The sequence below is a fragment of the Colletotrichum truncatum genome (genome assembly GCF_014235925.2).
Source record: "Colletotrichum truncatum strain CMES1059 chromosome Unknown Contig_0001, whole genome shotgun sequence".
Classification (NCBI taxonomy): Eukaryota; Fungi; Ascomycota; class Sordariomycetes; order Glomerellales; family Glomerellaceae; genus Colletotrichum; species Colletotrichum truncatum.
In genome coordinates, this window is record NW_027222398.1 from 7,046,890 (window position 1) to 7,074,076 (window position 27,187).

The 27,187-nt window shown below is 52.7% G+C and overlaps 10 protein-coding genes across 10 annotated transcripts; 4 read left to right on the plus strand and 6 right to left on the minus strand.

The window, feature by feature from the left end:
- Positions 1 to 340: 340 nt before the first annotated feature.
- CTRU02_201953 (histone-lysine n-methyltransferase) lies at positions 341 to 4,266 on the minus strand (the record flags this gene model as incomplete). The annotated part of the gene is made up of 3 exons (XM_036725310.1): positions 341 to 444; positions 498 to 3,519; positions 3,601 to 4,266. The coding sequence occupies 3 exons, from the start codon at positions 4,264 to 4,266 to the stop codon at positions 341 to 343; spliced, it is 3,792 nt and encodes a 1,263-aa protein (XP_036582988.1).
- A 1,080-nt stretch (positions 4,267 to 5,346) lies between these two features.
- On the minus strand, positions 5,347 to 6,715 carry CTRU02_201954 (uncharacterized protein; the record flags this gene model as incomplete). The annotated part of the gene is made up of 2 exons (XM_036725311.1): positions 5,347 to 6,422; positions 6,478 to 6,715. The coding sequence occupies 2 exons, from the start codon at positions 6,713 to 6,715 to the stop codon at positions 5,347 to 5,349; spliced, it is 1,314 nt and encodes a 437-aa protein (XP_036582989.1).
- Positions 6,716 to 7,331: 616 nt separating this feature from the next.
- On the plus strand, positions 7,332 to 8,062 carry CTRU02_201955 (actin lateral binding protein; the record flags this gene model as incomplete). Its single annotated transcript, XM_036725312.1, has 3 exons — positions 7,332 to 7,349; positions 7,459 to 7,763; positions 7,900 to 8,062. The coding sequence occupies 3 exons, from the start codon at positions 7,332 to 7,334 to the stop codon at positions 8,060 to 8,062; spliced, it is 486 nt and encodes a 161-aa protein (XP_036582990.1).
- A 337-nt stretch (positions 8,063 to 8,399) lies between these two features.
- CTRU02_201956 (nucleolar protein nop25) lies at positions 8,400 to 9,146 on the minus strand (the record flags this gene model as incomplete). The annotated part of the gene is made up of 2 exons (XM_036725313.1): positions 8,400 to 8,867; positions 8,934 to 9,146. 2 exons carry the CDS (start codon positions 9,144 to 9,146, stop codon positions 8,400 to 8,402), a joined length of 681 nt encoding a protein of 226 aa, XP_036582991.1.
- A 1,017-nt stretch (positions 9,147 to 10,163) lies between these two features.
- CTRU02_201957 (ER protein big1) lies at positions 10,164 to 11,123 on the plus strand (the record flags this gene model as incomplete). Its single annotated transcript, XM_036725314.1, has 3 exons — positions 10,164 to 10,258; positions 10,321 to 10,928; positions 10,984 to 11,123. The coding sequence occupies 3 exons, from the start codon at positions 10,164 to 10,166 to the stop codon at positions 11,121 to 11,123; spliced, it is 843 nt and encodes a 280-aa protein (XP_036582992.1).
- A 418-nt stretch (positions 11,124 to 11,541) lies between these two features.
- On the minus strand, positions 11,542 to 13,592 carry CTRU02_201958 (peptidyl-prolyl cis-trans isomerase B; the record flags this gene model as incomplete). The annotated part of the gene is made up of 6 exons (XM_036725316.2): positions 11,542 to 11,739; positions 11,971 to 12,142; positions 12,511 to 12,706; positions 12,875 to 13,026; positions 13,084 to 13,210; positions 13,268 to 13,592. 6 exons carry the CDS (start codon positions 13,590 to 13,592, stop codon positions 11,542 to 11,544), a joined length of 1,170 nt encoding a protein of 389 aa, XP_036582994.2.
- Positions 13,593 to 14,067: 475 nt separating this feature from the next.
- Positions 14,068 to 14,564, plus strand: CTRU02_201959 (mitochondrial 37S ribosomal protein uS13m; the record flags this gene model as incomplete). The annotated part of the gene is made up of 3 exons (XM_036725317.1): positions 14,068 to 14,070; positions 14,124 to 14,168; positions 14,250 to 14,564. The coding sequence occupies 3 exons, from the start codon at positions 14,068 to 14,070 to the stop codon at positions 14,562 to 14,564; spliced, it is 363 nt and encodes a 120-aa protein (XP_036582995.1).
- A 256-nt stretch (positions 14,565 to 14,820) lies between these two features.
- CTRU02_201960 (membrane dipeptidase) lies at positions 14,821 to 16,363 on the minus strand (the record flags this gene model as incomplete). The annotated part of the gene is made up of 4 exons (XM_036725318.1): positions 14,821 to 15,364; positions 15,437 to 15,809; positions 15,866 to 16,078; positions 16,135 to 16,363. The coding sequence occupies 4 exons, from the start codon at positions 16,361 to 16,363 to the stop codon at positions 14,821 to 14,823; spliced, it is 1,359 nt and encodes a 452-aa protein (XP_036582996.1).
- A 3,198-nt stretch (positions 16,364 to 19,561) lies between these two features.
- CTRU02_201961 (uncharacterized protein) lies at positions 19,562 to 22,312 on the plus strand (the record flags this gene model as incomplete). The annotated part of the gene is made up of 4 exons (XM_036725319.1): positions 19,562 to 19,607; positions 19,680 to 19,861; positions 19,919 to 21,365; positions 21,420 to 22,312. 4 exons carry the CDS (start codon positions 19,562 to 19,564, stop codon positions 22,310 to 22,312), a joined length of 2,568 nt encoding a protein of 855 aa, XP_036582997.1.
- Positions 22,313 to 23,106: 794 nt separating this feature from the next.
- CTRU02_201962 (ap-3 complex subunit delta) lies at positions 23,107 to 26,460 on the minus strand (the record flags this gene model as incomplete). The annotated part of the gene is made up of 5 exons (XM_070203953.1): positions 23,107 to 25,289; positions 25,339 to 25,567; positions 25,623 to 26,006; positions 26,066 to 26,262; positions 26,328 to 26,460. Coding segments are annotated over 5 exons (3,126 nt in total), but the record flags the coding sequence as incomplete, so codon positions are not given.
- Positions 26,461 to 27,187: the final 727 nt, after the last annotated feature.

Genomic DNA, 27,187 nt, shown 5'->3' on the forward strand with positions numbered 1-27,187 from the left:
AAAATGAACGCCGAAGCCCGCAACCGCGGATAATAACTCATAGTACACTTTTCCCGCCCTTTGCCCAAAAGCTTCGTCTCCTTTCCCTTACCCGGCCTCGGTTGTTATGCATATAATATAAACGCAAAAGACGGATCCAAGGGGTATGCGTGTGGTCGAGTGAACAAATGAGAGACGACGGAAATACCACCGCCGACGATTGCCCTTCGCAAAAAAAAAAAAAAACGGCTCTAGAAGTTGAGTTCCTACCCCTGCAACGCAACCAGGCTCCATAAACATACAGAGGGCGTATGCAGATAACCCGTTTGTCACCAAAAACACCGGAAAGAAGCAACCAGGATTAGTTGAGGAACCCCTTGCACGCCGCCGTACCACAAAGGCAGGGAATGCGGTCCAAACTGCCGATTTCACGCTCGAACTTGTAATCGTACGTCAGTTCCTCGTCTGTACAGAGTTAGCTCGCACCCTATGTATTCAGTATTTATGGTGTGACTTACGCTGCCCAATGTCACGGAGGGCATAGATGACGATTCGCTTGCTTCCGTCCACCTTGATGATCTTGGCGGTGCAGTTGGGCATACAGCTGTGATTGATGAAGCGAGCAATGCCACCCTTCTTAGTGGCATCAATTACCGTGTTATCGTCGATACGGAATAGGTAACTGCTACCCATACCGCTCTTCAAATAACGTTTCTCCCGAATCTCCGAGATCGACTGTCTCACTTGCTCACCGACGTACTCAATTATCATATCGTCTTTGTTGATGTTCTCCTCCGTATAGAGACCCCAATTGTGGATGGCAGACCGTGCAAACTTGACCGGCTTCTTCCGCTTCTTAAGCTGATTGAACTTAAAGGCGTCAGAATCGCCAGACATCTTCTTCTCATCCTGAAGAGCTGACACGTGTCGACGATTATTGGCGCGATTGGCCCTCGAGTTACCTTTGGCCACGACCTTTTCTGCAACAGCGAGCCTGCTAGCCTCGACTGCGGCATCCTTGCCATCTTTCTTGTACCGTGCTTGCCGTGCCTCTCTAGCCTTCTGGACCTTGATGTGATGTGGTAGATACTTGGACTTTTCGGCGTTAAGGATCTTCTTGACGCCTTCAGTTCTTGCAGATCCGGTGGGGTTCGGAACGTAGTAGCCCTCGATGCCAACGGCCTGGTCGACAGTTCCTTTCTGGGAGTTGAGCTCCCGTACACGGTTACGCCGCCACAACCAAAGAAGGGGATCTCCAAGATCTGCACCACCAAACCGCTTCCTGAGCCGGGAAACGTCTGGACTATCAGCTGCAGAAAGCGACAATTCCTGTAAAGCTGAGATGTCGAGCTTGAAGTCAGATGACAGATCAAGAGCTGACGTGACCGTAGTCGAGAACAAGGTAGGGTCCACTACTGTTGGCTTAAGAACAGGATCTTCTTCTTTCTTCTCCACAGGCACTGGCTCAACTGGTTCTGGTAGAGATGTCGTGGCAGCCGAGTCTTCCTCTTCCGTCTCGGCTTCGGCTTCAGCTTGGGCTTGAGCTTGCTGCTTCTTCAGCGCTTCGCGTTCCTCAAAAATTTGTTTCTTTGATTTCTTCTTCGATTTCGACTTCTTCGTTGGACCCTTCGCTGTTGAGAGTGCGGGCGTCTCAGAGCGAGTCTCACTTCGCACATCAGTCATGTCGATGTCAAGGGCAGCATCTTCAGAGATCTCATGAACCGGCAGCTCGGGTTGAATGTTGTCCAGTGTGACTCCAAAGAGCTCCTCGTCGGACTTCTTCTGGCGTTTGATGGCTGACTGGAGCTCAAGATCTAATTTCCTTTTCTTCGTCGAAGTTAATCCCTCACCAACGGCAAAGCTTGCCTCTGTCATAGAGTCTTCCTCAGCAGGACCCCATGAGGCAAAGTCGTCCTTGGAAACATCATCATCCGTACTCATACGACTACGCGGTCGAGAATCAGGCTCTTCTGTATCCCGCGCCACATCTCTAATTTCGACCTCCTCGTCGGATTCAGCATCACTGTCGTAGCTCTTTAAACGATGATGCAATGATCTGAAGGCACCACGGCCTTGCGACGCTCGCTTGCGTGAAAAGGGGTCCATGAAGCCGATATTACGCGCCCCTTGGCCGGTAGCTTTTGCCTTGCGGATACGAGGTAGAGATGAAATTTCTAACCGACCAGTGCGACGCTCGATAGGGTCTGCACCCGAGTTTGGAGTGTCGACACCAGGGCTTTCGTCGCCAGCGTCCACTGTAACAGACGGGACCGAACCAGCTGGATCTTCCAAATTGAGCTTGCGTCGCATAGCAACATGATTTGAAGGGTTGAGAAAGGACGTAAGAGTAGGAACAGCAACTCTCGTTCGGATATGCTTGATTAGATGTTCCGCCAACTCTCGAGCGACAACATCGCAAGCCTCCATGACAGGGTCAAAGTTCTTGGCTCTTTGTCGCTTCTCCTCCTCTATATCGGCCTCCTCCTCACGGCGACGTCGGTCTTTATCCTCTCTCAGTCGTAAATCGGTTCGACGTTTCCGTTCGGGGCTCGGAGTTCGTCTTGAGCGGGGGGGAGGGGCTGCTGACTCGGAGTCTCGACTAGAGGTCTGTGGAAGATAGAGCTGCATCACCATGTTGTACGTGAACAGGTCGGTATGATTGGCAGCTCTGTAACACTTCATTGCCTCATTACGGCCGTGCAGTGAGTTGGGAAACACTATAAAGTAACCAGTCCGGTCAATACGAATGTCGTCGAAAGCGAACGCTTTGAGACGCTTCTTCATATGCGGAATGGTTGTGACCATGACAGGAACGTGCTCATGAGCTACGAACACATATGGCTCGCCTGCAAGCTGCTTCGCAATTGCCTTATCTTCAATCGCAACGTGCCCTTTTGGCTGACTGGGTACCCATGGGGGCACACCGGCTACTGCCTGCCTGTGAGAGGAAGGGCCTTTTGGTGCAAGCGGCGGAGGCCCAGGGACTTTATCGGACAAGACAGCTCGCGGCCCCGTTGGCGGCGGCTTCGCAGTGGACATCGCAGCTTCTGAGGCTCTTTCTTTCTTGAGGGCTTCCTCTAGCATGCGACGACTTTTCTTGCCCTCGGGGTCGTATTCCACCCGAATCTGATTCGCCTCAATACGCTGCCCGTGCATGGACTTAACAGCGCGACGTGCGGCATCAATGGCCTTGATTGGTGTGGGCCTCGAGCGGCTGGGGTGCGCATCCTTATATCGAAACGTTGCGAAACCAAGGTAGCTGCCCGTCTCAGGATGCATTTTGTTGCTGCTCTCTGCAATGTCACCAAAGGTCGCAAACGCAGCTGTTACTTTGGAAAATGTAATGAGTGGGTTGAACCCGATCACCACAATTTGCGTGGGCGGCCCTGGACCGATTGACGTTTTGGAATCGTACGGATACGGCCTCAGATTGTATGGTGATTGACGCAGGCGAGACTTTGGAAGGTGGAAATCGGTATTGATGTACCCCAAACGCCCGCCTTTAGCAAGGCGAGGGTCTGGAGGGGGAGCGTCATCTTCCTACTCAGTTTATTAGCCATAGCTCTCACACAAAAGATGACGTTCCCCCTCCACGGGTGGGTATATTATATTTGCACGTACCAATCCAAAGTCCTTATATATTGGCTTGGCATCTTTCTTGTTATGTTTCGATAGGCTCCGGTCGTTAGATGGATCATATATGCATTTGATGCCTTTTCGCGATCGTGAGGGATCTCGCGCAGGAATGCGCTCAATGGGTGAGGGCTCCGAGAGAGAGCTATTCAGGCGGGATAACGGGGTGTTGCGAGAGACCGATGCCTCATCCCGATCGATGATTTGAGTGTGGACCATATTCGTCTTCGGCAGGCCAGCATTGCCTAAGGATGAGGGTGATTCTATAGAGGTGAGCGGCGTGCCGCTGGTTGTAGGTATGAGCGATGAGCCGTTCGGAACGGCTTGCCGTGCAGATGAGCTAAAGACTGAAGAGCCAGTGCTCGCATAAGAGCTGGCAGATCCAATGGCGTTGAGTGTATCTCCTAAGGGCGACTCATGGCCATCGGTCGGCTGCTGAGAGGAATCGGAAGGCAGGCCATCAGTACCAGATGAAGCTCCGATGCTCGTGCCGTTGATGGACTGTATGCCGTTGTTCTTCTGGCCACCAAAAATGCCGCTAGGAGAATCTTGTGTTTTTGCCTTGGCTCTTTCTCGTTCCGTAGCCCTGTCCCGAGCTGCACGCGGTGCGGTGGGAAAGAATTGTGCGAAGCTCGCCGACGATTGGCGAGTCATCGTGAGGTGTATCTGTCTCTACCACTCCCGCCTGCAACCGACCATCATCTCTTGCGTGTCGGATTTTCAGACAGCAAGGGGCATCGCTGGAGACAACAGCAGCAGGAGCGTGGCGGGAGGCAGATGCGCGATGTCGAAGTTCACGCGACCGAGGTGTCGACACCGACACGGGCGGTTGGTTGGTCCGCAAGGGGGCAAGAGCCCAACTGCGTCAGCCAAGAAAGGAGATGCCCAGTCGCAAAAGGGCCAGCTTCGATGCAATCAACCCGCTGATTCGTAAATGAGGGCGTTTAACTGTTGCGATGCGATCGACGGACAGTGAGGCTGGAAGAAATTGAACAGTGAGGTCAGAAAGTTGGTGGTTGAAGAGTGTCCAAACTCTTTCAGGGATGCGATTTAGGCGGAGACCCAGCCACGGAACAAGGCGAGAGTACACCGTTACGCATGGGTGCTGCGTTTGGGGTGCTGCGCAAGAGGTACTTCGCACCGAAAATTAGGTACTGAGTACCTGCTTCGGAGTGGGGTTCGGCTTGTTAGTGTATGACAGCTGGCACGTGACAAGGTCGCGTCGGAAACCCGCCAATTTTCGCGCGTCTCGACAGCAAAGCGACAGGGGAGTGAGCAAAGCTACCCCGTTACTTTCGTCTTAGTGAACCAATGAGGGGCCTGGCTTTAGTTGCCTGAGCATTGCAAGATCCTTTGATACTCATTTGTTGATAGCCTAGCACTGAACTTCAGCAAACCGCTAAAATCACTTCGAAACTATCATTGACAATGTCGTCAAGATTAAACTGGCAAGCAACTGAATACAAGTAGCTGCGGTTTTCGTCAAAGCACAAACCCCGTCTCCATCATCGTCTGCTGTCCCTGCCGATATGTCATACAGTGTCTCAACATAATAAATACAAGCGTGCGAGTCTTGATTGCAGGGCCGAGGTACCCTTCGACTTCAGTGTCCCATAAAGGCGTGATATTGTCGGCTCACGATGCCATCCAAACGCCTTCTAATCCATAGCCATTCCGTCAGAATTCCACAAAAGAGAGTGATCATGCCCAAACGCCATCTAAGCAGTCTAGTAGTTAGAAGCTTAGCTTCATTTCAAACTCCTCATCCTCAAAGTCCTCTTGTCGTGGACCGGAGCCACCAAGAATACCATCATCCTCATCTCCAGTATGATCAAAAATTGAAAGAAACTGGAGGCGACCTAGATCCTGGGCATCTTCTTCACCAATGTTCCGCTTCTGGGGGGACGCTTCCTGCCTAGCCACAGACTTTTGGGGAACAATGGTCACAATATCTGTCGATACAGTTCGTGCCGTCGTAGGGGTTCTGGCGCGTCTGCTGACAAGGGATGAGGCTGAGCGTCCTTTTGTGTAGCCCAGAGTGCTCCTCGATGCGGCTTCTCCCACAGCACTCTCAGCGTTTGTAGACTTAGAAGTTAGGGGCGCTTTGGCAGGCCTAGTTCGGGGAAGGAAGGCGGAAATAGGTCTCCTGGCGCTAGTGCTCTGCTCCACGGGCTTCCTCTGCTTAATGGTAGAGCCTGTAGCCATCGACAGTGCCGACGCAGCTCTGCGAGAAGCGATGGTGGGCGGGTACTTGATAGCACCCCCGACAGTCTTTCGAGCGACAGCAGGATTAGGGGCTGGGACAGGAGCCTTCCTCTGACTGAAAGCAGCAGTCTCAGGGACGTCAGAAACCGACCAATCCATTTCCCGAATATCGCGTAGAATGCGGTTGTCGCTCTCCTTCAGCGCCTTCTTCAGCTTATCCTGCTGTTGCCTGTCGCGTAGTCTGATACCATCTTCCCCCAGAGGATTGTAAAAATGGTTGTAGTATCCCTTGAGCATGTTTTCGGGTTTGAGACCCTCAAAAGTTAATGTCCCATCGGGGATGACATCCGACTCGTAGGGCAAATCTTTGGCAGGTGGAGGCGCATATTCGACATCAGGTTCCTCAGAAGAACCGGGTTGATCGTTGCGAACTTCAAGCTTGAGGGGTGCAGCACTGGGAGAGCGCTGCTTCAGCTTCCTTGTAGTCGTGGGCTTTGTTTGGGTTTTTTCAAACTCCTTGACGATATCCTTTACGCCAGCGTTCTGGTTGCTCTTAGCTTTTGCGTTGGTGGTCTTGTTTCCCAGTGGCGCGCGAGCTCGTGTTTCTGCAAACAATATCAGCCAATTTCTTTTTCCTAGACATCCGCTCCAGAGCCATACCGGAGGGTGTAATAAGATTCTGTTTCTTGGCAGAAGCCTGGATGGGTCCATTCGCATTTGATTTGGGTGCAAGCACCGTCTTGCCCGCCCCAACGGCATTCTCGTCATTGAGAGGGATCTTCAAAGGTGTTTTCGGGTATCGAGCCCCAGGGGTCTTGGGAGCCAGCTGGCTCTTTCCGGGAGCAAGTCTAGCAGCCTGGGCTGCGTTGACTGCGTTTTCGTCACGGATCGCCAGCATTGTCCCTAGAGCCAAAGGGCGAACAGTCGATGATCGCAATTTTTAGCGGTGATTGTATGGTGAGTGTCGTCGTCGTAGGTTGACTATTGTTGTGTCGTCGTCGTCGTCGTGTCGCAGGCTTTTTTGTCCAAGGCTATCGCGTCGTGAAAAGGTGAAGTGGCTACTAAACAGACCCGTCTGTTTGGGGTCTGTTGTCCGGGGAACCGCTTAAGCTCAGACCCTGCGGCAAGCCCCGTCAGAATGTTCCCCTTTCCTGAAAGCCACCACGACCTGCGCCGTGCCACATCCCCACCCCACCTGACCCAACCCCACCGCCCGTGCCAAAGCTAATCCAATTGCAGCTGCCTTTCAGCGTGTGAAGATCAGGCCTGGCTGCTGGTGTGCTGCTGGCTGGTACTGAGGTGGTCCGCCACGGGTCGCAGTTGGAGCGAACTTGCATGTAGAGGGGCAGTTATTTCAACACCTCACACCCTTTCCTCCCGCTTCCATCCCCGACATTTGCAATTCCACGTCTACCCGAACCCGTCTCATTCCCAACTCCAACAACTGCTTATCGCAATCACTTTCTGCACCGAAGTCTTCCCAACATCACATACATTGTTCGCAGTTTATCACCATGGATCGCATCAAGGAGGTGAGTATTCCCTTCTTCTCCGAGCCCCACCATGCTGCCATCAGCGGTCTGGAGGGGCAGGGTGACAACGCGGAATCATTGCTGACGATGTCTTCTTTTCTTTCGTCAGAAAATGAACTCGCTCCGTCTGGAGGCCGACGAGTCTGCCGCCAAGGTCGAGGAGCTTCAGGCCAGAGTCAAGACCCTTGAGCAGGAGAACCTGGCCAAGGAGCAGGAGATCACCTCCCTCCAGCACAAGAACGGTCTCCTCGAGTCTGAGGTTGAGAAGCTTGAGACTGCAGTTAAGGACTTCAAGAAGGCTGCCGACGAGAGCACTAGCACTGGCACACAAAACGAGACTCTTCAGCGAAGACTCCAGCTCCTCGAGGAGGAGGCCGAGGAGGCGGACAAGACCCTTCGGGAAGCCAACGAGAAGTATGTTCCAGGCCCTGTCGAATCATCGAATATCCCATCCCCCCTTTTCCTAGTCTTAGACCCCCGACCCCTTCTTCGTGTTCATTAAAACCCGCCCCACCAACACATCTCGTTACTTACACCGTCTTTTTTGCAGGCTCCGACAAACCGACGTCAAGGCTGGCCACTTCGAGCGTAAGGTCCAGGCTCTCGAGGTTGAGCGCGACCAGTGGGAGTCCAAGTACGAGGAGATGGCCAAGAAGTACACGACTGTCCAGAAGGAGCTCGAGGACTTCCAGAACGAGATTGGCAACATCTAAGTTTGCCGCTGCCGGGGAGTCATTTCGTGCAAGGCATTTTCTTCATGATAGATTTATGGCCTGGATCACCTCGTTAGGGGGAAACCTGAACAAGCTATCCCATCAGCGGTGGATTTGCAAGTGACGGGACGGTGCGCAACCGAGTTATAGCAGCCTTGTTTTTACTCCTTTTTTTGTAACCCCCGTCAACAAGAGTTTTGTTCTGCCTGAAATACCTCGGTCCTTACAGACATCAAGGGGACTACACAAGCAACTTGTTGGACCACGCTGGGCGTGAGGCACTTCCTAGGCATGCAGCTGCTGCAGCATGAATGCGAGAGAAAGATTATACCCTGCTTCAATTCTTGAACCTGGCCTTCTTCTTGGCTTTTGCCTTCCTGTCGCCCAGTTGCCTTTCCAATTTCGACTCGTAGCGGAACTTTGGCTTTTTCTTGGGCCACTCCTTGCGAGACTTCGCTGCCGACGCCTCCTTATCGCCTAGAGGCCTTTCTGCTCTGTCCTCATGTTCGCTGTCTGCCTCTTCGTCGCTGTCTCGATGGAGCTTCTCAAGCCCGTCCCGTGTAACAGCTATAGCCTCGACCTTGACTGTAGTGTATCGATCCTCGTCTATGTACTCGTCTTCGTAGTCCACGATGTCTGCCTGCGCTGCCTGCTCCTGCCCCTGGTCTTCTATGCCGTCCCATTCCTCAAAATCTTCCGCCTGAATCTCTTGGTCGTTATCCGAGTCTGCCGCCTGTGCCTCTTCGAGCAAGGCGTTAACGGCCTTGACGTGTTCTTCGACACCCTTTTGCCGCTCTTCCCTAATCTGCAATGCGTTAGAATCAACTACCTGAAACAAGGCAACAGCAGGCAACTGGGGAAAAATCCTTACCTGTTTCCTCATTTCAATCTTCTCCTCTCGCGCCTTCTTGGCCGCCTGTTCCTGTGCCCATTTTACGCGCTGCAGCTTGCGCTTGTGAAATCCAGTCAGGTAATCCTCGCGTGCGTCGAAGTCAAAGTTGACCTCTTCAACCGCGGAGACGATCTTCCGCTTCTTGGATGGAGGGGGGGCCACCAGCTTCCTGGCCCTAGGTTTGGCGAACATGGTTGGTTTATGGTGGTCGTGACTGAAGGTTGCCGCCTCGGATTCGTTCGTGGTGGTGGTTATGTACGTTCAATTGAAATTTTTAGGACGGTCGACTTGTAGCCTTGCATCGCTTCGGCCGGGCGTCAGCGGTAAGGTCCCTGTTGTTGCAGCCTCTGTAGGGTCCACTGATGTGGGCCAAGCCGAGGGGCTAAAATGCGCTGGACGGACCTCGCCAGGCGTGCATCTGCCTGTGAGACCAAGTGACATCGGCACTGTCTTTACTGGCTTCTGCCCCTGCGCGACACTTCCATTCCAAGCCGGCAGTCAGAGCCAGGCCAAACAAACTCTCATGGTGCCAATTAGGAGATAACATCAACTGATTGTTATCAAGAAGCTGGTCATGGAGTATGAGTTACTGTTGCATATCCAATTTAATACACATTTCACCCTCTCCTTAACGTTCATTCTAGTGTGTATAGCACATGTACAAGTCCTGAAGCATGGGGTGTGTTGCAAATACAGAGTCTGCAAATATTGGCCGGTTCTGTTGGCCTTTGTGCTCCAGGGCACATTGTTTGTAAGAACAAGCGTCTCTGAACACGACTGATCCGAGGCAACCTATATACTTCGCTATCGGCGGTGCCGTGATCGATTTGGTTCTTCTAGTTACCGTTGGGGGAAGGAAGTTATCTTAATCGCCGCCAGAAGGTGTCCGTCCAAAGTATATGCCTTGGGAGATTTATAACGATATCTTTTCTTAAAAAAAAAAAAAAAAAAAAAAACAACGAGAGCGCGGCTTGGTTCGATACAGTCTCTTTGTGTGTATACTAGCTTAGGCTCACGGTTCCAAGGGTACATGCATCTAAACGGGGCCATGCGTTTCTGATTACGTAGATTTTCGCCTACACGCATACATCCAAGCTACGTCGACGATTGAAGCTAGTCCGCAGCGCATCTCTCAGCAGCACGACTAAGCCTAGCCATCGCATCCAAGACTGGGCTCAGCTTCGAACATAAACTCCCAAACAGCCAGCCATGCGTGTATCACGAACAGCAGGCCTGATGGCCTTCTGCGCCACCGCGCAAGCCTTCTCTGACTCCTCTCCTTTCGTTATGCTCTCGACCGCAGAGTACGTCTATCCCCCAACACAACCCCCGACTCTGGCTTGCCAACTAACCTTCACATCCCCAGCTTCGCAAAGTCCGCTTCCAACCCGGCTCAACTTCAAACCGAATCCCAGGTCTTCAAGTCTGTCCAGGACATTCTCTCCTCCTGCCCGACGGACCACTACCTCCTTGTCTCTCAGCCAAACGCCAATGCCGCCGACATTCGTGGCCCCGATGGCGGCGACTGTCGCTCACCCAACCTGTGCCGCGCTATCTCGGGCAAGAACGTCCGCGGCATCTATAGCGTTGCTGAGGTGGTCGGCGAGGTCAAGGCTGACAGTATTGCCGAGTATATCCAGAAGACATGCGGCAGCAACTCCGAGAGGAAGTTCCGGATCGACCAGACAAAGCTGGCGCCTCTCGGCCGCAACCCCCGCCAGAGGGCCTCTACGCTTGCCGACAACGATCATATTTTAGGCGACAGCCTTGAGAAGCTGAAAGGAGATTCTGATTCGTACACCGTCATCTACCTATCCAGCCCCTCTGAGGCTACCTACCAAGCCGAATTCACAGAGCCCCTGCACGCGGAGTTGAAACGCCATGAGGCTAGCTTCTTGCACGCTCGCAAGGACAAAAACGAGACTGAGAGGGACACGCGCCCCCTGTTTGAGAAGTACATCTTCTTTACTCCAGGTATGCTGCCAAAACTCTACTTGTTCATCATATGAAATCACTAACCTTAAGAAAGGCATCTTTCACGCCCTGGTGGCAACCATCCTACTCCTCTCCATCCTTGGAGTCGGCATCAGGGCTCTCGCAAGCCTTGATATTCCTTACGGGGCTTTCGAAAAAGAGATGGGTCCCGCCGCTCAGAAGAAAAACAACTAGATGTATACCAACTACGCTCGAGGCCTACTGTCTAGGCTTCGCACGGCGACATGTATTTTCGTTTGAGACTATGGGAGTTACCGGCTGGCTTTGATAGGCATGTTTCAATCAAGGGGGAGAAACGTTACAGGTCCAAGCTGGATCAAATGATTAGAGCGAAGGGCTGGCAAGGTTTTGTGAGGTCTTCGTAGTGTTTCGCAAATGGCATGAATGTATTCTATAAAATGGACTTTTTCTTAGCCGCCTCCCCAATGTCTTCATGATATGCAACTCCGTAAACGCCCGTTTGACCCTTTGCCACTTCCGTCACTTTCCTCCCTGGCCCCGCAAGGTCGTCGTGAGCACAGATGACTCATTCAAAAGAAAATCCATTCATCGATCCCCTCACTCATGTCCTCTCGTGAAAAAGGCTGCTGCCTTAGACGAGGTGACTCGGCAGCAGAAAGTTGGCGATGCCCTCACGGATGGCGTATTCGTGCCCGCAGTTGCCGCAGACCAGCTTGCCCTCCATGATCTGCGTCTCCATGAGCAGGTGGTGCAGGTCCTTGAGCATCTTCTCGTCACCCTCAAGCTGCTCGGCCGAGGGGGGCTCCGCGGGGAGTTCGGGGAAGCCCAACTTTTGCGTATTTATCAGCACATTGCTCCGAAGATTAAAAATTCCAAGCGCTGAAAACTGGCTTGCCGGCCATTTGATTCGAAGCACAAATGGCACGGTTGAGGAGCTTTTGAGAATGCAATGAAAAATGAACATGAGAAGAGCATAAGAGAACATGGCTAGACTTCATTCAGAGACAAACAACCGTCCGGCAAAGGCCAAAAAAAAAAAAAAAAAATCGTTTGAACATACCTCAGTCGCGTTTGTTCTCAGCGCGGCCCAGTCTAAGCGGGGCAGGACATTGAGCAGCAGTTGGGGGTTGACCTCGATGTCGTCCTGCGCCAGCTCCGCGTCCTTGGGATGGAGGGGGAACGAGGCGGTAGAGGTCTTGCAGGCCTTGACCGCGCAGGTCAAAAAGTTCAGGCTAAGAAGCTTCATTTTGGGCGGGAGTAGGCGGAAGGGGGTTGTTTTGCAAGTTTCTTTTTTTCTTTTTTTTTTCTTCTCTCTCGGCGCTTGTTTGAGTCGAAGTTTTAGCTATCATAGGAAATTTTTTGGGCGGCGACCCCACACGTGATGTGCTCTCAGATGTGGGCGTTACAGCTATTGGACTGTTGTCATGGAGAACTTTAACAACCTAAAGCAGACTACATTTCACTTTAAACATCATGCACATACACGCAGAGAATATTTTCGACCATAATTGTTGTTTCTTTGCCAGCCTATTCGGCGGTTCTTGTCTTGTAATCTTTGCCTACTGTGATAACATTTCCGCTTACCCCCACTAACACTTAGGCCATCGTCTTCTCGTACCCAACGTCGTTCTTCGCCGCCCGGGCCTTGCTGATGCGCATGTAGACAGCGATAGCAGCAACGACGACGCCAAGAAGGAAGACCTTTTGAAGGACAGACCAGCTCTCGTCGGAGCTGATGTCCACCGGGCTGTCTTCGTTAGAGTAGCCTGCCGCGAACTCGCTCTGGCCGTATTCGCCTGCAATGCCAGGGGCGTAGCCATCAGCACATCAACACTCTTTATTTTGCGGAAAAGAACGACTGCGGGGATCGATGGTATGTGGTGTACATGTCCATGGGAATAACATGCGTGTGTTTGTAAGGGCGACGGGTGTCACAGTACGTGCTCAGAGTTCCACGTGGATACCTTCAGGGGGCACCTCCAGCTCTCCGCTCTTGGCAATCTTGATCGTCTTGACGGGACGGTCGCCGGGCTGGGTTTCGGCCTGCTCGATCTTCTCGACAATGTCGAAGCCCTCAAGGACCTCGCCGAAGACAACGTGGCGGCCATCGAGCCAGCTGCATTTACGCTGTTAGCTTATATATCGGGCGAGACGCATCGCGGGAAGGGCTTACGAAGTGATGACGGTGGTGATGAAGAACTGGGAGCCGTTGGTGTCCTTGCCAGCGTTGGCCATGGACAGAAGGCCCTTCTTGGAGTGCTTGAGCTTGAAGTTCTCGTCGGCGAACTTCTCTCCGTAGACTGTATGATTGCAATGATTAGCTACCGATGGGGATGGTCTGGCTGGCAACTACTCACTGGACTTGCCACCGGTGCCGTCACCCTTGGTGAAGTCACCACCCTGGATCATGAACTGCTTGATAACACGGTGGAAAGTAGAGCCCTCGTAGCCGAAGCCCTTCTCGCCGGTGGCGAGAGCGCGGAAGTTCTCAGTCGTCTTAGGAACGGTCTTTCCGTACAGACCCATGACGATGCGGCCGAGGGGCTCATCGCCGTGGGTGATGTCGAAGTAGACCTTGTTGGTGATCTTAGGACCCTTGGCAGCCTCGGCCGTCTGGGTAAAGAAGACCAGCGCCACTCCGGCGAGGAGGAAGGCGGAGAAGAGTCTCCGAAGGTTGAACATGATGGGCGAACGATCAAGTATGTCGATACCAGGTCGATCAATTGGTGTTGAGAGATTGATGCTAGATGTCTTCTGGAGATGGGGGGGAGGATATCACCAGAGGACAGGTGTGTTTAAGTAGGCTGGCAAAATACCACCCCAGAGACAATAGCAGGGCGTTTTGAAGCTACGTTTCAAACTCCCCTCTCTGAAGCACCGAATGAGGACTTGGAGCTCGGACCCTTGTAACCGAGACTGCCCAATGGGGAGACGCAATCCGCTAGAGTGGATGCTCCCATTGCAAAAGGGTCTGACGGATCTGTCAGTGCAGCCACTGCTGCAGCACTTGGGACCCACTATTTTCCGGCGCCGACTCTCCGTGCAGTAGATGATTTCGAAAGTTCGCGATTTGAGCATGACAGTGCAGGAGTAGATCCAGATTTTGGTGGTAGAACAGCCTGAATCCCCCCCGCCTCCAACGTAGCAAATCGGCAAAATGGTATGGTAACTTCATTCGAACTTTGTTGCGGGCTCAAACTAACGCTCTGGCAGGTTTTCATTTTGGGTGTCAACTTTTCCGAGCAAAAGCTCGTCAAGGTAAAGCAGATCTTCCCGACCGCGAGCTGATCAAGCCCGCATACGACATGAACGTGTATAATGCTGACATCTGTACTTCTACAGAAAGCTCTCGAGTCCTTCTACGCTCTGGGACCGACCACATCGCAGCGAATCCTCGCCAAATACTCGATCCACCCCTTCGCCAAAGTCGGATCCCTTGCCCCCAGAACCGTCACGGCCCTCACCGCAGAACTTTCGACGATGACGATAGAAAGCGACGCGCGCAAGGTAATCCAGCAAAATGTTGCGAGATTAAAGGACATGGGAGCCTATCGAGGAAGACGACACGCCATGGGTCTGCCCGTAAGAGGACAGCGGACGAGGACCCAAATTGAGACGGCAAAGAAGTTGAACCGCGCCACCAGAAACATGTAGGCACTTTGTTTGCGCTGGCTTTTCGCCGGATGTTATCTGGTATGCATGGTTTGGAGTTTGCGAAATAGGAATGCGTGCGAAACCATCGACTGTACAAAGATAGAGCTAGGTGCGCATATTGCGCCTAGAATTGTATGAATATGATAAATTATACCACTTGTACCACCATTCAGGAGAGCCGATTAATGCCATGTAAAACAATCATGACTCGGCGATGGCTACATACTTATATTCGTACCAGCATAGTTGCTAACGCTTAACCGTATCTTGACTTGGGAAGCTCATCCTCAAGAACAGGCTCGCCGTCCCTCTGCAGCTTCGCAGCAACAGCATCGACCTCCTTCCAGACACGAAGCACGTTCCCGCCGACAACTTTGGCAGCATCCTCGTCGCTAAGTCCTTGTCGGAGCAACTCGGCAACGAGGTCCGGATACTTGGAAACATCCTCTAATCCCTTGGGCACCGAGCCGATGCCGTCAAAGTCAGAGCCGAAGCCCACGTGGTCGAACCCAATCAAGTTACCAATGTGAAGGATATGTCTAACAACTTGGTGGAGAGTGGCGTTGGCTGGGTAGAATTCGGGCAAGCCGTTCTCCTTGCCAGCATCGACGCAGGAGATGAAGTCGGGGGCAAAGTTGACCATAACCACTGCATTACGCTCCTTCACCAGCTTGAGTACGTTGTCTTTGACATTGCGGGGATGGGGGCAGACACTGAAGGCGGAGCTATGGGAGAAGATGACGGGAGCCTTGCTGCCCTGCCAGTCCTTGCCACCAAGAACGTCAATCTGAGTGTCCTCACTAGAGTTTTGAATATGGTCAGCAAGGTGAATAACTTCGGTTCCCTGTCAGGGTACATGATTGATTACATACCTCGTATGAGAGAGATCGACAATCAGCCCAACGCGGTTCATTTCGTGAACGAGACGTCGCCCCAATGGGCTGAGACCGTTCCAGAGAGGCTCTGCCTTGCGGAGAGGGCTCTCGAGAAGCGCAGCGTCAGCAAACTTGTTGTGACAGTTGTGGGTGAGGGTCGAGTAGCGCACGCCCAATGCGTGGTACCGCCGAAGGTTAGAGGCGTAGTTTCCAATCTGGTGAAGCCCCTCCACACCCAGAGGTGAGATCAATTGACCTTTTGCGAAAGCGGCCAGGGCATCATTGCTGTTGAGGTTAGGTGAGAAGTCCTTAGGATATGCCTCCTTGATGCGGGTGATGACATCGATTTGGTCAAGAGTCCACTGAATGCCTATGATCATGTGTGAGCTACTTGGTCGATAATTTAACAACTCAGTCTGAACCCACTCTCGGCGTAGTTCTCGTCGGAAAAGTCACTGCCGTTGGCCGGGCACGGAGTGTAGACGCTCCAAAAGGCACCGCCGTTTTGACCCTTGCGAAGTCTGGGAAGATCCACATGTCCGATCATACCACCGTTCTCGAAGGGCTCGGTGAAGTCTTTGCCGTAGATGTGGTTGTTGTAGCGCCCTCTTACGAGAATAGGAAGATCATTATGGCCGTCTGCATCCGGTGTCAGTAGGTGCACACAAACAGTATCAAGCAAGGCCGCATCATACCAATCAAAGGCGTGTGCGACAAGATGTTGCGGGCTCTTTCCTCAACTGCAAGAGATGCCCCCCAGGACTTCCTAGATCGGTGGCCGCATGACTGCATCTTCTGTCCCAGGAGCATCCAGGACACAAGTAGAAGCAGGATGCCGCTCACGGCGAGCTTTTTCACTCGAGATGGGGCTCGGCGAGCAGGCTGCGGAGCCTCCTCGTCGAAAACACGCGTCTTTTCATCCATTTCTCAAGTATGTGGCGTGAAAAGCTCAGATTGTACAACAACTAATCCGTCTGTTCTAAACGTGTGTCGCAGGCAGCTTTCGGATAGAGTTAGTAACACGCTCGGAGTTGCAGGCTAAGTAAGCGACGAGTGTCACAATCTGGCTTATCCCCCAACAGAAAACAAAGTTCAGTCGGCAACCAAAATGGATGTTGCGGTGATGTTTGCTGCCAACGACTAAGGTTTGGGGAGCTTGTGTTGAGGGATTGATGTACTCCTAGGTCCTGCAATCCTTTCTGATGCAATAGCCGATTTCTGACCGACTCTTAATCACGTCAGAGCTGCTTGGGGTCAAAGCTCCGAGGTGCGATTGCGTGAGAATTATTATCTAAGGTTCGAGTCAAGCAGATAAGCAACAGTTCGGCATACCAGCTCTTTTTATCTTGCATCCTCTTCTAATTGTAAGTATCTGATGCTAGAACGTCCACCAAGAGATGGGAATTGAAGGACATAAGTATACGGAAAATCACTAGCTTCAATCGAGCAAAATGGAAAAAGCAACAGATGAACCTGGAACGCCCCCCCCCCCCCCCCCCCCCCAACTTGCTGTCATAGCATCGAAGTGGGACCCCCTTGATGCTTGAGGATTCTCAAGTTCCAACATGGACCTCAAGGTTAGCAAAGCTATCATGTTGCTTGTACATTCATAGCAACGAAGCCAGCAGTGGCTTCAGGGCCCTGAATGACCGTGACAATCTGTCGGGTTGTAAGGAGACTCGACCAAGCTCACAACGGCGGATTGCCAAATGAGACCCTAGCCCATTGTCAGGCTATTTTATCCCGTTGTCAATTCATAATATCAATGTTGGTTATTGTTCATGCATTGTGTAACTTGTGTCTTCTGAAGCTTGTCTCTGACAACGGCGAATCCTCAGGGCATGCAATCGGCCACTGAGGTTTTGCGGCTTGGTCAAGTTGCTTGTACATTACGCCTCATTTCGGCCTCGTCTGGTCCAGTTCGTCCCACTTCAGTGCACGAAATCATGCTAGCCTTTTAAAGCCATCGGCTGCTTGTTTATTTTTTTCTCATTATTTCTTGATTGCACTTCACGCTCTTCGCAGATGGAATTCAGGATTCATGGGCTCCTGGGGACGGATTCTTCGACAACCATGGCTAAAGACTACAGCCCAGATGCGTGTTGAACGAATGGTACCTTATGTTGGGCTACCTGGGATAACTACGGATGACCGCCCGCCACAGGTGACAACCCTCTTGGCTCAGGGTTGTCCCGTCTTAACAGAGGCTGCCTTGGGCAGACGAGACTTTACTGGGACTGTTTAGTCTTATTGCTATACATTTAGATAAGACTAAATGAACGTCAAAGAACCTGCATGCATACGAGCGCATAATAAAAGATAAACCGAGGCATTGCGATCAACTGTCATAGTGGAAAACGCATTGCAAATGCCATCCTAAATTTTAACCCAAATAAAGCACGTCCCTCATGACACAGGGAATATTAGTGTGTTCTGGCCGGAAACCTGAAGTGCTGAAGGGGAGAAAACGGACGGCTGAATTAGCATTTCGGGAACGGACCATGCAGCTGGGACATTTCCATGGGGACTTCAGATGATGGCTGGCTCATGCGTTCGCCTCATCCCAGCCAATGTAGAGTGTCTGATGTGGACTGGAAGAATACGGGCTCCAAAGGAGCCAGAAGGATGTCTCCACGTCTGACAGGGCCAGTACGCCTATTGAGAATGGCACTCGTCGTCTGGGGAACAGACCAGGCTACGGTGAGGAGCTCATGGTCAAGAAAGCCCTGATCAATGGTAGTTGGAGAGGTACAGGTACTACATGATGAGGTGTTTGGGTTTTCAGGCAACGAAGGAGACAAAGAGCGACATGCTAAAATTCAGGACTGTGGCGATCAAAGGAGATGAAACCTGATCCCGGGTGCATAATTTGTGAAAATGATCCTTAATACGGCGTCAAATTGGTGGGCGGCAGATGCTTCTGGCGGTCAGCCCTGTAGCAACCATGGACCTGGTCAGAAAAAAAAAAAAAAACGAGCCTTGGAAGAAGAACTCGTGGGTTTTGCCTGAATCTCTTCAGCTGGAAGCGGCCCCAGAATTCTGCAACAGAGACGAATGCAGGGGGTTCACATAGCTGGAAGTTCCAAATGTGCCCGCTTTGCTTGGCTACCTCATTCAGGGTCATTTGCTTTGTGTGGAGCATATGAGGGGGTCACTCGGGGTCTCCTGTGGGTGGCAGTCCAGTCAGATGGGAGAGGATGGATGAAGTGGAGCAGAACGGGGGGAATGCTGGCAGTGGTTGGAGCATGATGTATTTTTGGCTTCAGATGCTCCTCACTCCGCCCATTGTGGTCCAAGTTTGAAGCGAAAGGCCAGCGTTCGTCATTGGGGGACCAAGTCCGAGGCCACGTCCGCAGCTTGCCAGCTGCTGTCCCCTGGTGTGTAGTCGTATATTATCACCAAAAAGACCCGCTGGCAGTTGCAGTTGGCGCCGCTGTCGTTGAGGTGCCACAGACGGAATACCCGCTAGTGTTGTCCTTGCCTGCCCTGGCCTGGCCTGTGCTGTTGTTGGCATCGGCAGCCCAGCCCTGCCTTGCTTGCTAGGCTGCCTTTGATGCCATGCCACTGTCACTAAAGGTGGTTTGGTGTACGGCAGTGTACAGAGACTAGAGTACCTCCGCCGCAAAGCTTCACTGACGCCTGCGGAGACCGAGGGACGCATACCACACCTGCAGCCGGGCGGTAGCATCTTTCTCTTTCTCCCTCCTGCCTCCCCAACCTTCAACCTTGAACCTTGGACCTGTCAGCCGCCAGCCTTCCTCCAAAATTTCCTCCAACTGGCATGTGCCCCTGACCAAGTACATCGCCTACGATAAACTGAGCATCTCAGCCTTTCCGACTTGATCTATACGTCCCGATCCGCGCATTTTTTTGCCTTTCGTTGTCACTCTTCTTTCTGCACCGCGGCCTCAATTGCCGTTGACGTATTCGTTCGCTTCTTACATCTGGCAAAGTGCCTCTCAACTCTAGCGAGAGACAACAGGGAATCACCTCCTCCCACCTGCATAACGACGAAACGAAACAAGTCCCGCTGCCTCCTTTCCTCTTTTTCTCACCTCTGGTACTCATTTGATCGCAACGGCACAAACCCATTGTCACGACTGATTCGAGCTTCTTTCCACCATGCCGGGCTTCGCAGAGTCCTTTTGGTCGAGCGACTATGCTGCAGGTAAGCCACCCGCATGCGCCGCTGGCGCCGCTACTCTATTGCCTCTGCTCTTTTGCTAATTCATTGCGCCAGGACTGGGTGTCCTGTTTAGCAAGCTGCAGCAGGGCGTGCACGAGAACCGTCAAGTCCTAACCGTCGCCCGGATGCGTGCCGAAGCCGAAGAGATCTACAGTCAACGGCTGGGAGACATCGCACCAGCTGCCGACAAAGTACAAGGTGGATTCTCAAGAGATGACGGTGCTAGCGTTCGCAAGGTTTGTTTTATGCTGGCATGAAAGCTTCCAAAGAGCGTACATTAACCTGCTTTGCAGGCCTACGATGGTGTTCGAATCGAGATGGAAGAGGGTGCCAAGAACCACAAGAAGATTGCCCAGAATATTCGAGACCTCGTTGTTAACCCCTTCTCCCGTTGGTGCGATGCGCACGAATCGCGCATCCAGGATTCTCAGGATGAGCTCCAGGCTCGCATCAAAGCGCACGACAGGCAAGCAGAACTAGTCAAGAAGCTCAGAAGCACCTACTTCAACAAGTGCCGGCTGGTCGAAGATATCGAAGAGGAAACCAAGTTGGGATTCCAGGACCCTGAAACCAGCCCCAAGAACAACATCCCCGAAATCAAGGTCTCCGAGAACAAGGAACCCGAAAGGCATGAAGCCGAGCAAGAGGATGAACCCATCGAAATTGGCGATGAGTTTTACAACCCTGATCAAGTAAAGAAGATTCTGGAGCACATGCTGAACACAATCAAGCTCGGAGAGACAAAGGTTCCCATTATCGGAACTTACCAGAACACCTCGGCCGGTTCAGATATCGTGGAATACCTGCAAAAGCATATGAACACCAGCAGCGTCAGCTACGCAGAGAGAATCGGACAAGACCTCATCAGCAACGGATTTTTGAGACTTATTGGCAACGTCGGCAGCACTTTCGCAAACAGCTCCAAGATGTTTTACCAGTGGCGGCCCAAGGCTTTCAAGACGGCTGGAGTTCCCGACAAGAAGCAACCCCTTGGTCGCACCTTTTCTCTTCCCGTTTCCGAGTCGTCGGATTCGCCTGTCGTCGGAACCGTAAGCGAGTATCTTGCCAACTGGAACGTCCTTAACAACGCCCACCCCAACGAGACTCCCGCCGAGCGACTGCGCCGCGAGGCTAGAGAGGCCGATGACAAGTACAAGGCTGGTGTGCGGAAGCTGGACGAAATGCGCTGCGAACTCGAGGAGACCATTTTCCTGCACCTGCGCTTCTTGGAGCGTTGCGAGCTGGATCGTCTCAAGGCCATCAAGACTGTTATCCTGGACTTTTCCGGAACCATCAGCAACGTCATTCCTAGCCTCCAGTCGGCCGTGGACAACATGATGCTCTTCCAAGAGACGGTCCAGCCTGCCGGAGACTTGAGATATCTGCTCGAGAACTACCGCACTGGCAGCTTCATTCCGAAGGTCGTGGTCTACGAGAACTACTACAACAAGGTTGATGAGCAGACTTTCGGCGTGGACCTTGAGGCGAGAGCGCGCGCGGATAAGAAGCGCGTGCCCGTCATTATCACCACCATCCTGACTTACCTTGACAACCACTACCCTGATCTAGAAGGCGACGAGGCGAGACGCGGCGTCTGGCTGGTGGATGTGCCTCTGCAACAGATTCACAAGTTGCGCGCCAAGCTTAACGACGGCAAGCCTATCTCGCCCGACGTGTTTGACGAGTTCGATATTCCAACTGTTGCAAGCTTGCTCAAGCTCTACCTTCTTGAACTACCTGGTAAGATGCGAACACGAAATATTAGCAGAAGATGATGCGCTAACATAATGACAGATTCCTTGGTCTCGTCTCATGTGTATGAGATCATCAGAACGATTTACCAGACTCAGACCCAGGATGACGATGCTGCTCGTGTGCCTGTTCTTCAACAGACGCTGTCGCAGCTGAGACTTACTAATATTGCGACTCTTGACGCTTGCATGAACCACTTTACCCGCCTAATCGATCTTACCTCGGCTGATGAGACTTACATCTCAACCCTGGCCACTACCCTGGCACCATGCATCCTCCGCCCTCGCACGGAGACTTCCCTTACGATGGAGGAGAAGCATGCCTACCGTCTCATCCGGGATTTGTTCGCTCACAAGGATGCAATCTTTAGTGAACTCAAGCGTATGTCTACTTTGAACCACACTGGTTCGGTTAACCGCCCTCGTGCCATCAGCACGGACGAGAGCAACCGGAGGGCGAACATGGAGGAGCGGAATAGAGCTCTGCTCGAAAAGGCCGCTGGCAGCCGTGGCCGCGCCACTAGCCCGGCTCCGAGCCCTCGTGGGCACAGACGCGACCGCAGCACTGGCGGCCCCGAAACCCGCTTCCCGATCCAAACGAGCCCTCCCGGAACTGCCGTTGACCGCCAGCGTTCTAGCCTTGGCAGCGTCATTGGTGCCAAGCGTTCAAGTCTTGAGGTTCCTGGCAGCGAGAACAGCTCACCGTCGGAGCCGGCCAACGGCACGGCGGCCCCGACCGCTGCCCCCGCCGCCGAGGGCGTTGCCGCAAGAATTCAAGCCCTTGAGTCGCCAGTGGAGAAGCGCAACAGCTTGGGTCGCACTACGGCCAGATATTCTCTCGAGCGCCGGGTGCCGGTAGCTCCTAGTGCCGGAAGCGACAGCACCCCTTCGACGCCCCGCGGAGTGACGCTCGAGGACAAGCCAATGAGTGATTAAAGCGTTTTCCTTTTTGGCGATTTGTTTGTGTCCGTGTGTGCGGGCACGCTTGTGTTTCTGGTTGATTTTTTTTTTCCCGTTTTCTTCCTTTCTTAATGTCTATTTTCTTAAAACCCCCCAATTTTTGTCATGTGTGACGCCGGAAGAACGTGCGGGTACAGGAAAAGAGAAACATTTACTGGCTGACTGGCGGTGACTAACGACGGTGGCTTCGGGAAGCGATTCCTCATGTCCCCTTTGTATCATGTCTGTACGTAAACCACGAGAGAAGAGACAAGAGAGAGTAAAATAACGAAGGAGAGAAAGATGACGGGGATGAATGATAAATTTTTTTTGGAGCGCGCAGGGCAGAGGGAGCAGAGCGAGCGAAAGAAAGACAAAAAGATTCCCCGATCAAGAGACTTGAAATGATATCCCACGCGCGTCAAATGTCTCTTTCTCTCTACAGGAAACCTTTGTGTGTGTGTGTGTGTGTGTGTGTGTGTATGTGTTTCGAGGGGGAAGTTGTAGATGGATTCGTAATAAGAAGACGGGGGGGGATGGTATTTCATTCCCCAACTAGTTTCCGCGTACGAGTATTTCAAGAAGACAGAACAACATATTGACTGATTCATGATCACTTGAAACAAGACACACACAACATGTACATCATACTCGTTTTATCATGATGTTTGATCTCTGTTTTCCCTTTCATGAATCGATAAACTCAACCACTGCGTCTTGATCATTTTTTTCCACCCCTCTCACCCATCTATTTGTTTTGCTAACCCCCTCCCCTCCTCCAGGCTAGCTATTCAACTGGGACTGGGGGTGTCGCCCGCAATCTCCGCCATCTTAGTTGTCTTCTTCTTTTTCTTCTTCTTAGGTACCACAACCGCGGGCCCGGCATCGATGCCTTCGGGGCTGGGCGCAGGCAGTGCTTCTGCCGATTCCCCACTCCCGTTCTCCGCGTCCTCGGCGGGCGCCGCCGCCTTCTTCTTCTTTTTCTTGACGACGCCGTCATCACCGTCTTTGGCTTTCGATTTCTTGGTCTTCTTCTTAACCACTGTCCCGGCAGCGTCAACCCCCTGCGCAACCTGGATACGTTCGTTGGCACGCTGCATCTCGAGACGCAGCCTCTCAACCTCCTTCATCGCCTGTGCCATCTCCGCCTCCTCACGCTGTTGTCTCTCGTAGTCGAATGGTGCGCTGGACGAGCCTGCTCCGCCCTCACCCTCAAGGCTGAGGTTGCCAAGGGTGGACGAGTCGACTTGCAACAGCCCCTGACGCAGTTTCTTGGCGCGTGACTTGGTGAAGCTGTCAGAGTTGTTTTCCGATTCGTAGTTGCGCGGCGTGGAGACGCCGCTGCCCGTGAGCGTTTCGTCCGCGGCGATAACGACCCTTTGCCTCGGCCGCGGCTGCGGTCTGCTGACGGGTGAGGTCGGTCCGGATGCGGAGCTGCCTAGCTTGTCAAGATCCAACTGCATTATCGGTATGGAGTCTATATCGAGATCCGGTCCATTCTCCTTCTGGAGAATGCTGTGAATCGGTGTGGAGGCTCGTGGGCCGTTGTCGAGTCCGCCAATATAGAACGGGTCATCGCGGTTGCGTTCCGCTCGCTCGGCTTTCCGCCGTGCCACGATGTCTGCATCCAAGTAGCTATCTTCCGTTGCTTGTTGGTAGGAACTGACGACTTCCTCCGGCGCGTCGGCAATCTTGTTGATGGCTGGCTCAGCCGAGGATATACTGGTTGGCGCGGGGCGCTGATGGTAGTAGACCTCAAAGTCGTCCGCTTCGCTAGCTTCCATGGGTATTATGTCCGCTTGAGAGAGGAGATGAGAGAGGTTCGGGTGAATTGGCTCATCCAAGTCGAGACCATCCGGTATTGGCACGTTCTTCTGCGCCCCTTGAGCGACCGAATTAAGTTCCCAACCCTGAAACAAAGAAGGAATTGCCTGGGTAAGAAGTAGAGGGGCATCTTGATGAGTGTCCTCAGAAGATGGCGCCTGCCCTGACGCTGCCTCGGCGGTTAGTTTCAGGAGCTCAATGAACTCTACTGACCTCTCCTGAACCTCTAGGTTGGGATGAAGAGCAAGCGGTTCCAGCGTGTGAATGACCCGCGCCAGAAGTAGCGTGATTTTTGTCTTCCATTCAGGCGTCCAGGGCTGCGCGTCGTTGCCGGCGATATAAGCGAATATCTTAGTCACAGACTGCAGGCTAGTAGTAAGAATGTCGGGAATATGTGTTCGGGGAATTATCCGCAGGATATTTCCAAGAGTATCTTCAGGGAGAGCGAGCTGGTTAGCGTATTCTCCAACCAACCACGTCGTTGACTTGAGTGATGCTGATGACAGTGAGTGACCTGCGGGTGTGTCGGCGTTGAGTTGTTGGATAATTAAATCAGCAGCTCTGACCGAAGCGCCTCGAAGGGCGTGAACCTTCACAGCAACGTTTCTCAATTCGTCTCCAATCTTCCCAGATACGTCTCCAGCAGTCGATTTCCCGGAAGCGGCCACTGAGTCCAGTTCAGTCTCAACGGACCGCGGTGTCGGCGCCATGCGGACAAGCTGGATGAGGACATCGATATACCAATCGAAATCCACCAAGCTGCTATAGTTGTTTTGTGAGCACATTATCAAAATTCTTCCAATAACATCGCTCCTGTAGTCATCGGGTAGTGGGGGCTCTTCTTCTTCTTTCGTCGGCGCGTGAATGTCAACTTCCGCTTCCTCCTCGGAGTCCATTCCGGTATCGGGACCAAGAGGTGCTCCCGGCCGTTCTCTCTTAGGTGCAGAGGACTTGAGCTGCTTCATGAGACGGCTCACAATGGAAACCAAGTTGTCGCTGCTGACCATGCCTTGAACGAGGTCCAAAGCCTTGATACGGATAGTGATATCTGGACTGTCGATGCACTCCAAAATGACGTCCTCCTGCTGCGCAACCAGGAAGGGATGAGTAAGCACAATCTTGTTAAAAGCTAGTAACGCAACGTATTTCACTGTTAAATGTTAGCTTTGATGCCTCAAAACTCACAGGAAGTGACGTACGATTTGGGTCGCCGTCGACCATGATCATTCCTCGAAGTTTGTTCACGCAAAGAGTCGCAATCTCTTCCCTTCCTGAGATGTCGTCTGCACTGCCCAGAATGCCGCCCTGAATAATACCGTTGATACACTCATACAGCAACGACATGGCGGGTGTCGTCCGGATCAACTCTGTGAGAGGCGGCAGCAGTTTTCGAACCAGACGAGGTTCCAATGGTGTCAGCGTCGCAAACTGCATACAAAATCAGCATTCTCCCCAAGAATTCGCCATGAATAACGTAGCATACTAGCTTGATTAGTTTGATGGCCATCCAGTTGTTACCCCCGTCCACCAAGAGCTCAAATAACCTCGGCGCAAGCGGCAAGAAGTCGTGCGGTCGTCTCCAGCCCAGCTCACACACGACGTTGACGATAGCAGCCGTGACGCTCGGGTCCTCATCCTTGTCCATCAGGCGCTCCTTGATCTTGGGCCACCCCGCACGCAGTGTCTCTGGGTACACCAGCGCCAGCCGATACAGCGTCACAATGGTCTTCTTGCGGATGGCGGGATTCGAGTGACTGAGACGGGGGAGGAGGTCGGAGAGGGTGGAGAGAGCGAGTGACGGTGTGATAATGTGCGGCAACGTAGACATCGGGAGGGCGATGGTTGTAGCTTGTGTCGAGCTCAGGTCCTGGCGAGGCATGCGTAAACACTCATTTGCCTCCAAATTAAACCAATATAATAACACACCTTCTTCAGGAGGTTCGTAGCCAGCATTAGCACCTCGGTATCGGGTCGGAAGCTCTGAACGGCAGCCAAGTATCCGACCCTCTTCTGGTGGTATTTGGGCGACGACATGACCTCGAGGACGTGGAACGATGCCCATGACATGTCATGACCGACCATTTCCAAGTACACCAGCTTCAGCAGCGCCGTCGCCTTGACATCTGTGGTGGGGGATTCAAGTCAGCCTGAACGGCCTACGAATGCTGGTGAAGTGGTCTTGGCTTACCCATATCCTGCCCGCGCACCTCGGCGCGACATTCTTTCAAGCTGTTTTGGATATACTCGCGCTCGTTGCCTTTGTGATTTCGCAGGCCTCTGATGAGGTCATAGAGGGATTTCTCGAACCTATGGTTTGTTCGCTACCGTCAGCGCCTCCAACGTCTCTTGGCCGGCTGCAGTGCGCTGTATTTCACACCTACATCTTGACGATGACAGCCCCACGCGACGGAGCCTAAGTCGGGTTTCGCAGGTTTTATAGATTGAGACAGGGCTGGGGAGACGTCGCAGGTGTTCGCAGTAGAAGGGTAACGAAAGTCGGGTGTGTTCAGGTCGCTAAAGTCCTATGGCGCATCTTGAAATGAAATCCCCCGTTATGTGGCCGCGCAGCTCTGGCACATTCGTGAGGGTGTGTGCTTGGGACAGGCTCGGGTCGTCGTTCAAGCTAAGGGATGTCGGAATCGGGGAACGGTGACGCGGGCGGGCTTTGCTGCTGTGGCTTGGGAACTTAGCTTGTGGGGAGCTGCTGTGCTGCGTTGCTGCTACTGCTCGATAATCAACCCCACCAAAGAATGAGGTCTGGCTGTTGTTACCGTGCAAAATACACAGTGCTAAGCTTAAGATACGGTGCGGCGACTGCAGCCCACCAACATTGGCGGGCCTGCTAGTACAATTGTTTCTGGCGAAGGGGCTTGTAGCCGTCATTGCACCTGCTCCACGACGACTTTCGCGACGACGCCAGTAGAGGAACCCAAGAGGCGGAACAGGAGCTGGTAGAGGATCCTTGTATACTACTTCACTCTCGTTTCTACAGCTTTGTATAAGTACGGTTATGGCTTTTTGAGCTTCCTTTCTAGCTTCTATTCCTTT